This window comes from Brassica oleracea, chromosome C4 (genome assembly GCF_000695525.1).
Source record: "Brassica oleracea var. oleracea cultivar TO1000 chromosome C4, BOL, whole genome shotgun sequence".
NCBI lineage: Eukaryota > Viridiplantae > Streptophyta > Magnoliopsida > Brassicales > Brassicaceae > Brassica > Brassica oleracea.
Genome location: NC_027751.1, coordinates 30,881,875 through 30,896,131, shown reverse-complemented (window position 1 = coordinate 30,896,131; position 14,257 = coordinate 30,881,875). Strand labels below are relative to the sequence as shown.

The following is a 14,257-nucleotide window of genomic DNA, read 5'->3' as shown; positions in this document are numbered from 1 at the left end:
AACCAATGACTTAACCAATGACTTAATGCTTGTGGTTCCAATGGGGCAGGGTTTAATACAGATTCGGATTAATAGCAAACTGATTCTGCATGCCTTCACGGTTCACCTGTTCAAGCAAGAGATTCGCTCTCTCCACTCTCTGGTTTGATGCCAAACCAGCATTAGTAGTACTTGGGATTGCCGGTTCCAACATGTGGTTAGAGTTCGGTAGGATTCTAGAGGAATCGATTGGTGTGTTGTTCAATGGTGTTCCCATGTTTGGTCTTGCCCAATGCAAAGGGTTCACTCCTGTTACTCTTTTCACCGTTTCTTCTACCATCTTAACCTGCACGAGGATTTGTTTATATATCAATGCCATAAACCTAGTTAGGATCATAATCTCGGGTGTTGTCACACTCATGGAGTCACAACTCACAAGAAGAATATATATATGTATTACCTTTGTTCTCAAGGTTTCGATATCAGCTCTTAGAATTCTGTTGTCGACAGCAGCTGCATCACACTTATGATTCATGTCACTAAGACGACTAAGTAAAGTTGAATGCTCACCTCTTAATTGCCCTACCTACGATATGTAAAAACTTTTCCCCACAGATAAGATTAATGAATGGCAAGAAAGAGACCGAGAAACAATTACAAAAAACAAGAACCTGTGTATCAAATTCATTCATTTGTTCTTGTTTTCTTCTCCTGGACCGCCTTGCTGATTCTCGGTTTGAGAGCATCCTGAGCAATTACCACATAGCGAATCAGGATAACCTTAAGAAGAAGTTTATGAATAGACTCTGCTTTGGTATCTCCATATATATATATATATCGACTTTGAGATTCAGAATGATTATCAGAAGATACCTCCTAGCACGCTTAACATCAGTAGGATCTCCATTATCTGCGTCTCCGTCAAGATCATCGTCATCAGAATCATCTCGTGATGAAATACTGGTAGCTTGCCTGGCTGGAACATCTAGCTTCTTTTGAATGCTTGTTGAGGGCACAGATCTAACAGATGAAGCACCGGGTGAGGTTTGTGCCACAACGGAGCCTAAGATAGTCAAAACAACCCCTATTATTTACAACCCGAAGAACATTTTATCCATGAGTGTAAAGTTAATGGAATGAAAAGTTTGTAGAGAGTCAAATGAATGCACTAGCAACGTAGAGTGGCAACATGATGATTCTCATATAAACTCATACTTGCGTACACGAAATGCTTAGATTTTCACAGTCGCTCAAAGTCTGAAACTATATATACTTGGAAGGGTTAGCAGTCAATCAACAAAGTCATCATTTTCTACTCAAATTGACAAACAATTTGAGTGAAAATGTTTGCTTTCTAGGTACTCGTAACATGGACACTGGAAGAGACATATGCAGAGAAAGAAAGGCAACAAACCAAGCAAAAGAACCCTATTAATCACAACCCCCCAAGAACATTTCATCCGTGTTTATAAACCAAATGGATTGGAACGTATGTAGAGATTCAGTCGAATGCACTAACAAATATGAAGTGTCAAAAGGATGATTCTCATTCCCTCAAAGCCTGAGTTATATACTTGGAAGAATTATCAGTTAATCAACCAAGTCACCATTTTGTACTGAAATTCACAAACAAATCTCGTGAAAATGTTCGCTTTCAAGATACTCTTTAACATGGACACTGAACAGACAGATACAGAGAAAGGGCAAGGGCAAGAACCAAAAGCCAAAACTAAAATGATAACCTTGAGGAGGTTGAGATTGGTTTTGATTGACAGATGAGGAGGCACTTGAATCTTCAGGCTCCACAGTTCCCACCTGCTTACAAACCAAATCAATCAACACCCCAATACTAACTTTTTCTTTACGTATCACAAGAGATGGATTCTAAAAGACGTACACGGCGGCGCAGGCAAGATCGGGCTTGCTCTTAAGAATCGCATGGTACTGATCAGCATCGACTCCAGCTGGATCAGACGACGGAGCACGTTTCCGGCTCCCTTGATGATTCCGCGGCGGCTTCTGAATCTCGACAACGTCGCCGGTTTCGTCAACGGTCGAAAGAGACTGAACCGGTGGAGATAACCGATCGATCGCGTTGGTTTGATCGGAACCGGAATTCTCCTTGAGAAGCCTCTGGAAAGCCCACTCCGATTGGCTTCGAGTCATCCCGTCCACCGTGGTCTGCTCCGGTGACGGCACCGGAGGGGTGGCTGGCCAGAAGGAGTCGGTCAGATCATCGATAGAGAAGACGATATGCATCGCTTACCCAATCGCCTCTCTCTCAATTTGATTTCTTTTTCTCTTCTCTCTCTCTCTCTTGTCTTACGTGGAGCGGATATATTATTAACTGACACGTTACCTCTTTTGATTGGAAGATTTTACTTTTTCTTATTATAGTAAGAAATACTCAAATATACTAACTAGGATCCTTCGTGCTAACTAGGCATACGCGTTCGGGTTCGGATCGGGTACTTCAAATTTTCGGGTTTTCGGATGGAGAAGTACAGAACCCGTTCGGGTTATTTTATACTTCGAATGGAGTTTGAGTTTTTAAGGTTTAGGTTCAAGTTATTTCGGGTATAACCGAACTGTGTAACAAATAATAAAAAACAATTTCATGTCTCATTGATTTGACCATGTGAGACCAGAAATATTACTGTTGAAGTTAAAAGATTAAACAACTTAATATAAGATTTTTATTTTTTTTTATTTGTTATTACGTTGAGTAACACAAGCTTGTATTATTTTTCTTCGTGTAATTTCTATTTCTATTATCTTGAATAGAAAATAGTAAAAAATTCATCTATTCATAAATCAAAATAAAAGAGACTTTAAAATCAAACATAAATCAAACCTAGATAATCATGAATGTCTAAGTTCATGTCTGTGTAAAGAATAAAGACAAAACAAATTCACAAAACTTTGTAATCAAACATAAATAAAAATCGCAAAGTATAGTGATTAATACATATACTTAACATATATGTTGAAGAAGGAGAAGATGGAAAGATGAATGAAAATGGAAGATGTAAGTTTAGGGTTAGTAATATATATTTGAGTATTTCGGGTAATTGGTTCGTGTATCGGATATAATCGATCGGGTACGGATATCCGGACTGATTCAATCCTAAACTCGGTCTGGATTTTTTTAACTTCGGTTCGGTTTTTGGTTTGAATTTTTCGGGTCGGTTCGGGCTTGGGTTTCGGTTAATATGCCCACGCCTAATGCGAACAATGATTCGGCTGCTTACCCCTTTTTAGCTTGATGATTTAATTAAGTTAATAATTAACCGACCTAATAGAATAAATTTATCGAAATGCTGCATTTGCCCATAAGCATACTTCCAACAAACGGACAAGGATTACAACCAAATTGGACAAAATAAATGGGTTGATTGGAAAGAACCGTAGATGTGTAGATGCCGCAAAAAACCATTTTTCTTTCTGAAGTTTTTTTTTTATAGTTTAATCATATTTTATAAAAGAAATACCCTACGATAGCATTAAAAAAGTTTTGGTCACAAATATAGACTATAAGAATCAAAATGACCAAAATATTTTATTAAAACGGTAAATATGCATTCATATCCCTAGAGTTAACTAATCCAAACCTTAAGGTTTAGAGTTAAAGAATGAAGATTTGAGAATTGAGATTTAAAATTTTATAAAATAAAAAATAAATATTAAAAATTTTAAAATAAAAATTTTAAAAATAGTTTCAAAAAGTATTTTCGAATTACGAAATTTTTTTTTGAAAAAATAAAATAAAATAAAATTTAAAAAAAAAAAAAAAATTTTAAAAATTTATAAAAAAGTTCGAATTTAAAAACATATAATCTAAAACTATAAATTTTTTTATATATTTATTTATTTATTTATTTTTACCTATTAAATGAAACATTCTAGTTATTTTCTTCTTTATAGTCTATTTTTATACCAAAACTTAAAAAAAGTTTATTTAGCAGAATTGTCCATAGGAATAAACAACATACGTACCCAACCTAATCAGATGTACATTTAAACAGAGTTGGTAGAAGAACGAAGCCCAAGATGAGTATTATTGAATATTGATCGAGAGTTCATTATTAATGTATAATGGTGCACACTTCTCTCTCAACCTTCCTTCTCTTCTTCTTATTCTCATCTTCTCTTCTCTGCATACATTATACACTCAGTTATATTTCACACTTTCTTATCTCATAAAACAAATATAATGAAATAAATTTCACCTCTTGGTACAAGGAAGGTGGAGCCCGAATCCGTTTCGACGCATAAGCCAAGCGTTTCAGTGGCATATGGATTTCACCGGCCGCAAAGTTCTCAGAAACCTAGCCAACAAGTATAATAAAAGGCTTATTCAGGCTCTGGTCAGGAAGTGGCTTAAGAGATTATACTATAACATAACACATTTCTAGGAGTGGACATACAACTAAATCGAACCAAACCAAATAGAATCGTAGCCCAAATGTTTAAGCCATAATAAATCCACTACTTTTATGATTCTCAAAAAATCCAATTTTTTTTTTTTTTTGGTAAAATGTTAAAATTTATACCTTTTTCAGTTTTTTTTAAAGAGATTACAATGTTGCAAGCAACTTATTCCAACAAAAGAGAAAGAAACAACAACCCAATACAAGCAGGAACCCTTCAAGGGGGACTGTAGGGATGTTCAATATGGCAAAACCGAACCAAACCGAAATAGATAATATGGTTTGGATTTGGTATATACCATACAAACCGAATGGATATGATTTTTAAAAAACCGTAGGATTTGGATATGGTTCGGTATATAACCGATAAAACCGAATAAACCGAATAAAACCGATAAAAAAATAGAAACATGTAAATATGTATATATTTTATAACAACGTATGAAAATCATAAGTTAATTTTTTTGCTAATAACTATTACCATATTTTTTTTATTTGATTATTTTATTAGATGATAGAAACATTTTTTATTTTTGTTTTTTTATTTAAATTTATAATATTTTTTAATAAATGAATGTGTTGACAACAAGACTCTAAAATTCATATAATATGATCCCAAAATAAAGAACTATGTTTTTTGGTATATAAACCGAACCGAAGTAAATATGGATTTAGAATGGTAGTTATATTTTACTAACCAAAATACCGAAAAACCGAAAAAAACCGAACCGAAACCGAACCGATATCCGGATTGAACACCCCTAAGGGGGAGCCTAATATAAGAGAAATAGAACTGGAGAAGAGAGGCAGGAGCGGCTGGGGTGGCTGGAGAGGACGAGTCGGGCGCGAACTAACCGGTCATTGCTGTACTTGAGACCTTCGGCTGAAGTAGATATACCCGTGAAAATCCTTGCATTTCTCTTCTTCCACAAGAGATAGATGTATGCTTGGTAGATAATCTTGAGAATGGTTACCGCCTGGGCGGTTGTTTGTTGCTGGTTGCTAAGAATCCATGCAGCCGCAGAGTGCAAATCCATCGGAGGGAATGATCGGATTTGAGAAGCAAAGTAAAGCCAAACAGAGGAGGAGTAGGTACACTCGAAAAATAGATGGTGATGAGTTTCAATACCAGTAGAACAGAGAACACAAGTCTCTGATACCTCCATTCCCCAACGACGCATTCGATCCTTTGTAGGAAGGCGCCTTAGGAGGGCTAGCCAAAACATAAACGAATATCTCGGAATGTACTCCCTGAACCAAACAACTTTAGACCAGAAAACAGGTGCAGCTCGCTGTCTGATATGTTTCCAAGTAACTCGCGTTGAGAACTTATTCCCATATGAGCCATCTGATTTTATCCAGAGATATTTGTCTGGCTCATCTGATGCAGCAGGGGGCTGAATGGTAGTCAGAATGATTTGCATCTGCTGTCGAGCGTCTGACCGTGCCCCAGGCAGATACCATTCCCCATCTCTTACTGCCTCACATACACGAGTGTCCTCCCTGATCCTCATTGTGCTTCTACCGCCATGTCCAACCAGATCAATTAAGGGGCCAAGAGGGGTCCATGAATCATACCAGAAGGAGGCTGTTTCACCATTTCCTAGCACACATCGAAGCAAGTTAGTGAGCTGAGGCTTTAGTTGAATCATGCTTCTTATTGCAGGGGAAAGGCGAGGAGTGTCAGCCATAACCCAGAAACTGCTCATGTGGAAGACATTGTTTTTAACCCATCCAACCCAAAGGGAATTGTTGTTGGATAGATAGTTCCATGTTCGCTTCAGTCTGAACACCTCTTGATATTCCTCCAGCAAGCGAATACCTAGACCACCTTCAGCCTTCGGCCTGCATAGGTCTGACCAGGAAACACGGGCTCCTCTCGCTGAGGTTGTAGTGTTGTTCCACAGGAAAGCAGCGCAGAGGGAATCGATCATTGCATAGAAGCTTTTGGGCAGGACAAAGACCGAGCTCCAGAAGTTGACAAGACCGTAGATAACTGATGCAACCATTGTAACCTTCCCGGCAAAGGAGAGGTATTTGACAGTCCAGGAGTGTAGCTTAGTAGTGATCTTATCAATAAACGGTTGTAAAATGTTCATTGAGATCCTTCCAGGGTTTAGAGGAAGGCCAAGGTACCTAGTTGGAAAGGAGCCAAGAGAGAAGCCAGATGTATCTGCTAAGACCGTCGCCTCAATGTCGCTATAGCCACCAAAGAAAACCTCTGTTTTTTTCAGCATTTATTCCCAACCCGCTCCACAACTTGAATTCATTCATGACTGAGGAAATACCAGTTAAGGTAGTATCTCTGTCCCCAAGATGATGCCATTGAACCCTTGACTTCTGACGGTAGAACTTCTCCTCGGCTTTGATGAAAACGTGCCATTTTGTTCTGCATGCTCTAACCTGGCAGTGGCAGCAGATGGCTGAGATAACAGTTGCCTCTGTAGGTCAGAAACCTTTGCAGCCTGCTCTTTTACTCGTTGAGTAATTCCACTGAAGCGAGTTTTATTAAGATTCCTCAAAACCGGCTTCAGCAACTTGAGGGATCGAGCAAGCTTAAACTGATTTGTTCCTTGGATTTGATCACAGTTCCAAGCATTCTTAACAGCATCCAAGTAGTCCGGGTGGTCCATAATATGGTGAAAAATTTTAAATGGCTTCACTACCCGTCTTTGGAGAGATGGTACGTGCATCAAGCAGGGAGCATGGTCTGATTCCAAGGGTTCAAGGAATTCCGAAAAAGAGTCAGGAAACTTTGTTGCCCAATGCTGATTGATGAGGGCGTGATCAATTCGCTTTGAGAGCAGGTTATTATCATGATTATTCCACCAAATATAAGGCAGACCTTTAGATTGAGCCTCAAAAAGATTTGCTTCCTCGATAGCCAAGTTGAAGTCATCCATTCCCGTAACATCCACATTGAGGCTGAGATGATCAGAGTGGTGTTCAGCTCTCAATATTTGGTTAAAATCACCAAGCACTGCCCAAGGATAGTTAGCGACCGGTGTTGTAGCATTCAAGGTAGCAAGATCATTCCACAACTGCAATTTGTCCTCCACTTGATTATACGCATATACGAAGGTCACCGTCAGATTGATGTTCTCCGAGAGTAAAAAGATACCACAAGTGACAGCTTGTGGAGTGGACTGATAAATCGTCATAGTCACAGAAGGATGCCAGCCAACAACAATCCTCGCTGCCTCATGTGAACTCGAGTTCTCAAAAAACTTCCATCCTACTGGAAGAAAATTAGATATCCTGCTTGTATTAGAAAGTTGTATGTGATTTTCTAGGTAAGCTCCAAAAAGAAGTATGTGGTTACTAATCCACTCTTTGACCATAGTGTGGCGTCTTATGCTATTAAGTCCTCTTACATTCCACGCAAAAAACATGATGATATGATGATTAGGCTCTAGCAGCCTTACGGCTGCTCTTCCGGTTGGAAACCAGGTAGAAAGGACTCTGATCGTGAGACCCACCAGCAGTGGAATTATTGGCCTGAGCCGAGTCATGATTAACAATAGTTGTTGAAAAGGCTTGGCGAATCGCCAGTGAAACTGTTGGTGGAGGCGGAGGGCCCTGATCATCATTAGTATGTGGGAGAATCTCCCTCTTTCATGTTTGTAGAGTAGGAGACTGATCCTGATCCTCTGTCGGATGTGGCATAATCTCCATAATCTCAACTGGGGCCTCAATAAGTTGCTTATCTATAGAGGCCATGGCCGATAGGGGAGGATCCTCTTGAGAGTTCAACACCAGAGTAGCATGATCCTATGAGTTCATTTCAGAGGGGACTGTTTGAGCAGGTTCAGTCGTTCCCGAGTCCTGATGTTGCTCCACATCGGTTTTACTGTTTATCTCCGTGTTTGAAGAACTCGCAAGGGCCCTTGAGCGTACTCTACTGCTCCTGGAATTACGTCTACCTTTTGGCTCTCTGCTACGAGAACGCGAAGGAGGAGGGCGGCCTGAGCCTTTAGCAGGAGGGACTATCGGTTTCCAGCTCGTCCTCAGATTAGTGTGACCAAACTTGCCACATGCTTCGCATTTACGTGGTAGCCAGAGGTAGGAGACAATGATTTCCACCTCACGACCATTGGAGAATCCTGTAATGATCTTTGAGAGCAGTTCCTCTAAGAGACTCACTTGGACCCAAATTTTGGCAACTTCGAAATTCTCTTTCCTTTCAGTCTCCGGAAACAGAGAGAGAGGCTTGCCAATAGCAGTTGAGAGCCTACTTAGACTTTGCTGATTGAAGAGAAGATAGGGAACACCACATAATTCAACTGGAACTACTGCAGTTGATAGCGGGGGATCCTCAGGAGCAAACTCAGGCGACCAAGCTGTGACGAACATCGGACTACCTGCTATCATCCACGCACTGCGACTAAGAAGAATCTCTCTCGTTCTCGGGCTAGTGACTTTCAAGAGAAAGGATCCATGTCCAACCTGGTGAACAAATATACGAGGTCCTGCTCGCGCCCAAATGGCATTGACAACCCCTATGATTTTCCCTTTTGAAGGAATATCGCCTTGAAAACGAGCAAATATGAAGTCTTGAAATTCCAATTTTGCTTCTTCAAGATTATCGTCCGGAATCAGCACAAAGAGTACACCAGAGATATGCTGAAACGGAGTTCCTAACTCTTCTAGTTTTCCCGATTTTTGGATCAACTTAGCAAGAGTTGGAATCGAAGTTTGCTTCTCCGTTCCAGGAGAAAGAGAGCTCTTATCCTCGGGAGAGGCGTCAGATCCGGAGGATAAACCTTCAACGGTGACTGTGTTGCCACGAGGAGAATCAATGCTTGGGGATTGAACATTCACAACATCGATAGGAGAGTGAGCAGCCTCCACAGGGTCGGGAGACGCTGTAGACGTAGAACCCGAAGGATCTGGAGGAGTTACACAAGAGGCAGCCTTGGCCTTAGCAGCGGTTGCTGAAGAGGAGGCCAACACGACCCTCGTGAATTTAGAGGACGGGGGAAACGCAAGGACCCCACGTTTCGGTTTTTTCTTCTTGACCATCGGAGGAAACGAGAGAAGGAGATTTGCAAGAAGGAAGGAGGTGAAGAATTTTCAGCGGAGGCGTAAGGCCAAAGCCGCCGGCGAACTATGACCTAATCGCCCTTTTTTATTATTATTATTATTAAAATCCAAAAATTTGAAACAAAAAGCAGACCATAGTTGATTGTGTAACCAAACCAAATTAAAAGTTATTACATTTTACATACTTTTGCCATATATGATTTAAAGATGTAATCTTAGAATAATTGTTAAATAATTATTTATATCCTTTTAGAAGGTTTTCTGACCTAAAACCGAAAAAAAATCCAATCAGGAAAGCAAACAAAAATTTATCAGATTTAACTGCAAATGGCTTTCTTTTGACTTAGTGTGTAAAAAACTAAAACCACAAACCGTATACAAGTTGTTACTGTCAAAGGGATTACCTGTTTTCGGATAGCTCCTATTAATAGGTTCTGACATCCTGATGCGGACACAAGTTCCAACTTTGGACACTGGAGCACCAAACTCTCAGGCTGCAAATTGCTGCATAAGTTCAAATTCAAGTCCTTGAGCTCTGGACAGTTTAGGAACAAAGCCTGCATCAAAATACCAAAACACTTAGAAGGTGGGATTTAGAGACAGAACTCTTTTGGAGAGCATCGATGAGGAATCTCACGTCCAAACTGGAGCCTCCCCATAAACTGAGTTTCTTCAACCGTTTAAGTTTAATAAACATCTTCTGATTGTAGCCTGATGCTTTTTGCGGAGTCGAACTCTTCTCTTCAATGGTCGGATTATCTGAAGTGGGATCAGACACAGTCATGCCACAATCCATTAGCTCAAGAAGAGGTAGTTGAGCAGTAGCAAACTGAATGCCACCTGCGAGAATATTCATTGTAGAATAAACAAATGAATTTGAGAATTATATATATTGCATATGCAAACTAAAGATCAAGAATTTACTTGATGTGATGTTGGGACAGGCAGCAACAAGTAATTTTGAGAGTGTATCAGGTAAGGCATCGCAGATCATCCCAAGGCCAGTATCAGTAATGCTGGAACTATAACCAACAAACAAATTTTTTTGTCTCAACATACATTCTGAACTTAGAGATATAGATAGTATATACTGAACAAGAACAAAACGTACCCACTCAGATCAAGCAGTTCGAGATTTGTGTAAGTTGAGGAAATGGCGGCTACAGATGCATCAGTGATATCTATCCCAAGAACTAGAGAGAGCATTCTCAAATCCCTGGACAAAAATAGAAACTTGACATCATCAGTTTTAAAGAACTACTGCTTTATCAATGAATTCTACAAACATAACCAGGACTTGAAACAGAGAAGTTGGCCAAACCTGAAATTCACAGCAGTGAGAGCAAGTACAAAACTGCGTGAAAGCTTCAGAGAGGCTATGTGAATGTTCTGCAATCTAGTGCAGGTCCTTCCCAAACCATCAATCATTGCTACAAGATCAGTTGAATCATCTTCGTGGAGAGAAAATTCAAGTGATATTTCTATCAGATTTGGACAGTTAAAGATCTGCCAAATGTAGAACAAAAAATTTTCATGGTCTAAGATAAACAAAAACTTCGGACGAGGGACAAAAAAGGGTAACTAAATTACCATCCTAGAGAGAGAATGAAGATCGGCAAGCCAAAGAGTGGAGAGGCTTGTTGAAGTGAGGGCAACTCCTCCTAAGCTGGAACATCCTTCCATCCTAAGGCTTCTAAGTCCACGTTTATTAGAAACAAAGCGACCCAGCTCATCCCTACACACACACAACAAAACAGGACAGTCAAAAACAAATCCAGAGAAAAAGAAAACAAACTGTTTTAAATATATCAAAACCATAAATCAATTTATAACCAAGTCTATGATGCATATATCATATGCGCAATGACTGCTTAGTAAATATGAATTTATAGCAAACAGAGAAAACAGTCTCTGTACATTCATTGCATGTATCCACAGTCTCTCATATCAAAATAGTTACCATTGTCTCCTAATGAAACTACTCAGAGGTTTCAGGAATATATACCCAGAGATCCTATTAACAGCTGCAGCAGAAGTTGAAATCTCCAAGACCTCCAGATTCGGACAAGAAAACGCAATGCAGGCCAGAGTTGTCGCGTCGAACTCACTGCAGATAAACAATCAGACAAGAAACATTCAATCAGAAACAAAAAAAAAGAGACAAATTAATAATACATCTGTGTCTTAATCAATCATTGTCTTAAATAAAATCCATTTTTAGAAGAATCACCTCTCGATTTTAAGAGAGAGTCTAACGAGTGCAGGACACTTTTGGAGTAACGATCCAACGTAACCAATCTGAGCCCTCTTAGGAACCCTAATCCTCAGCTCCTCCGCAGATTTCCACATCTTCCCCGCGGTCTCTCTCCACCCTCTACAAACCCTAGCCGCCATCAGCAACCCAGAAGGAGGCAGCCTCTTGAGCACCTCCCATAGTCCCACCGCGTGAAACCTCCCCGGCTGAACAACATCCGCATCCAAATCCAGATCCAGAGAATCGCGAGCCTCATCATCGTCGAAAGATAGTGCGCGGCGCAGGTGAGTGAAAGGCTGACGCGGCGGCGGCGCGGGGGGACGAGTGGAGGAGGACGCGGCGGCGGAGACGGAGGTGAGTGGTTCTGGAGCGATCGGAGTGGCGGGGACGTCGAGAGGAGGGAGGTGGCAGACGTGGCCTTTCTTGGGCTGGCCGCATCGGCCGCAGCTGTAGCTTCCGCGGTTTTTTCGGAGTCGCTGGGATTTAAGGGCGGCGGAGATCGCGGCTTGGGCGGAGGTTGGGGAGATGTGAGGTTTGGAGTAGATTTTGGGAGGAGGAGATGAAAAAGTAAATTACAAAAAAAAAAAGGAGGGAAGGTGCGGCGGGAGATGAAAATGGTGTTTTCGCGCGAATGCTTACCAACACTGAAAGCTAGGCCTCTCCAAAATGGTAAAACCGAACCGTACCGAACCGAATCGAAATAGACAATATGGTATGGTTTTGGTATATAGTTATACCATATAAATCGAATGGATATGATTTTATAAAAACCGTAGGATTTAGATATGGTTTGGTTTATAACCGAATAAACCGAACAAAACCGATCAAAAGTATAAACATGTAAATATGTACATATTTTATAATGTCACATGAAAATCTATTTGTTATATAAGTTATTCTTTTGTTAATAATTATAACCATATTTTTTAATATTAATGAAGAATCCTAATTTGAAAAACATTTAAAATATAATTAAATAACAATTCATCTCAACTGAGACTTCTTATTTTCTTAATCTTCTTCTTTCAATCATTTTGGTTTATTTTAGCATTGATTAAATTGAAGTGAAGCTTATAAATTTGATGGATAATAACTAGAAAAAAATCTTCACAACTTTTTTCTTATTTATAAACGAACAAAATTTCACTCGAAGAAGCATGACTTTGATGAACACTAAATATGGAAGAGTGGAAAAACTTTTATTTCATACTTCTCTTTTGTTTTTTATTTTTATTTTCAAAATTTCGAGCTTTGATTTTAATTCTAGATTTGATTATTCATCTGAAGGTATAAGCGTTTTTATTTTTTTTTCTTTTATTTGAAAATATATTATCTTTTTAATAAATGACTGCGATGACAATATGACTCTAAAATTTATATAATATGATCCCAAACTAAATAATTATGTTTTGGTATAAAATCGAATAAATCGAAAACCGACGGTATATAAACCGAACCAAACCGAAGTAAATATGGATTTACAATGGTAGTTATATTTAACTACCTGAAATACCAAAAAACCGAAAAAACCGAACCGAAACGATATCCGGATTGAACACCCCTAAAGCTAATCGAAATGGGAGCCTGATTCCCTCACATGTTGTTAGAGTAAAACTCCAATTTTTTTTTCTAAAAAAGTAACCATGGAGTAAAAATGCTCTAATCCTACTCCATTTCTTACTTCATAATACGTACTGAACAAAAAAAAAGATTACTTCATTTATAGAGTAAATCCTATTATGAAGTGAGAAATATAGTAGGACTGGAGTACATTTTACTCCATATTTACGTTTACTCTATTTTGGAGGAAAAAATGGTGTTGGATTGGAGATACCATTATAAGTTATAGCTTTTTAAAAAAATTTTATATAAGATTAGATGATAATCCATCAGCCCGAGTTAAATCCACCCTACGGGCGGATACACAAATAATTTAAATATATTAAAAATGTTTAATTCATTTTTAGCTAAACATTAAATTAATTTTTATATATTTATCACGTCAAAATTGTCTATTTATTTTACAAACCATAAGCTTAATTAACTGTTAAAATCATAAAATATTTTTTTTAAAGTTTGTTATAATTTAGCTTATAACGATATGTCACCTCAATTATTTTTAACAAAAAAAACATCTTTTTTTTTACAACAACAAAAAAACATCTAACAAATAGTTGTAGACTTAATCTAAATCTAATGTTAAATTTTCTAAGTTGCTCTTCACTTTTATACACAATCACGCATAAAAAGTATTATCGTAAACTAAGTTTGTCATCATCTACCTTTATCGTGAAAAATCATCATATGTTGATTTAAAAACAAACTGCTTATTTTCCCCCAAAACAAATTTTTTTATCTTCTCTTATGTGTTTGCCTCTTGAAATTGTCTGACAAACAATAATGTTTCTTTTGATTTTAATATATATGAAGATGTTTACTTATTATATATTGTAAATTGTATATTTACTTATTCTTATATACAATATAAAAACAATAATGTTTACCTTATTCTCTAAATTAACACATCTCATTTAATTTTCGATGATCTTGG

The 14,257-nt window shown here is 38.4% G+C and overlaps 1 protein-coding gene and 1 pseudogene across 1 annotated transcript; both read right to left on the bottom strand.

Moving 5' to 3' along the window:
- Positions 1-22: 22 nt before the first annotated feature.
- Positions 23-2,299, bottom strand: LOC106338645 (annotated as a pseudogene).
- A 1,652-nt stretch (positions 2,300-3,951) lies between these two features.
- On the bottom strand, positions 3,952-12,269 carry LOC106338644 (F-box/LRR-repeat protein 17-like; the record flags this gene model as incomplete). The annotated part of the gene is made up of 10 exons (XM_013777576.1): positions 3,952-4,133; positions 4,209-4,307; positions 9,857-10,009; positions 10,090-10,292; positions 10,377-10,474; positions 10,564-10,668; positions 10,774-10,958; positions 11,043-11,187; positions 11,458-11,559; positions 11,683-12,269. Coding segments are annotated over 10 exons (1,746 nt in total), but the record flags the coding sequence as incomplete, so codon positions are not given.
- Positions 12,270-14,257: the final 1,988 nt, after the last annotated feature.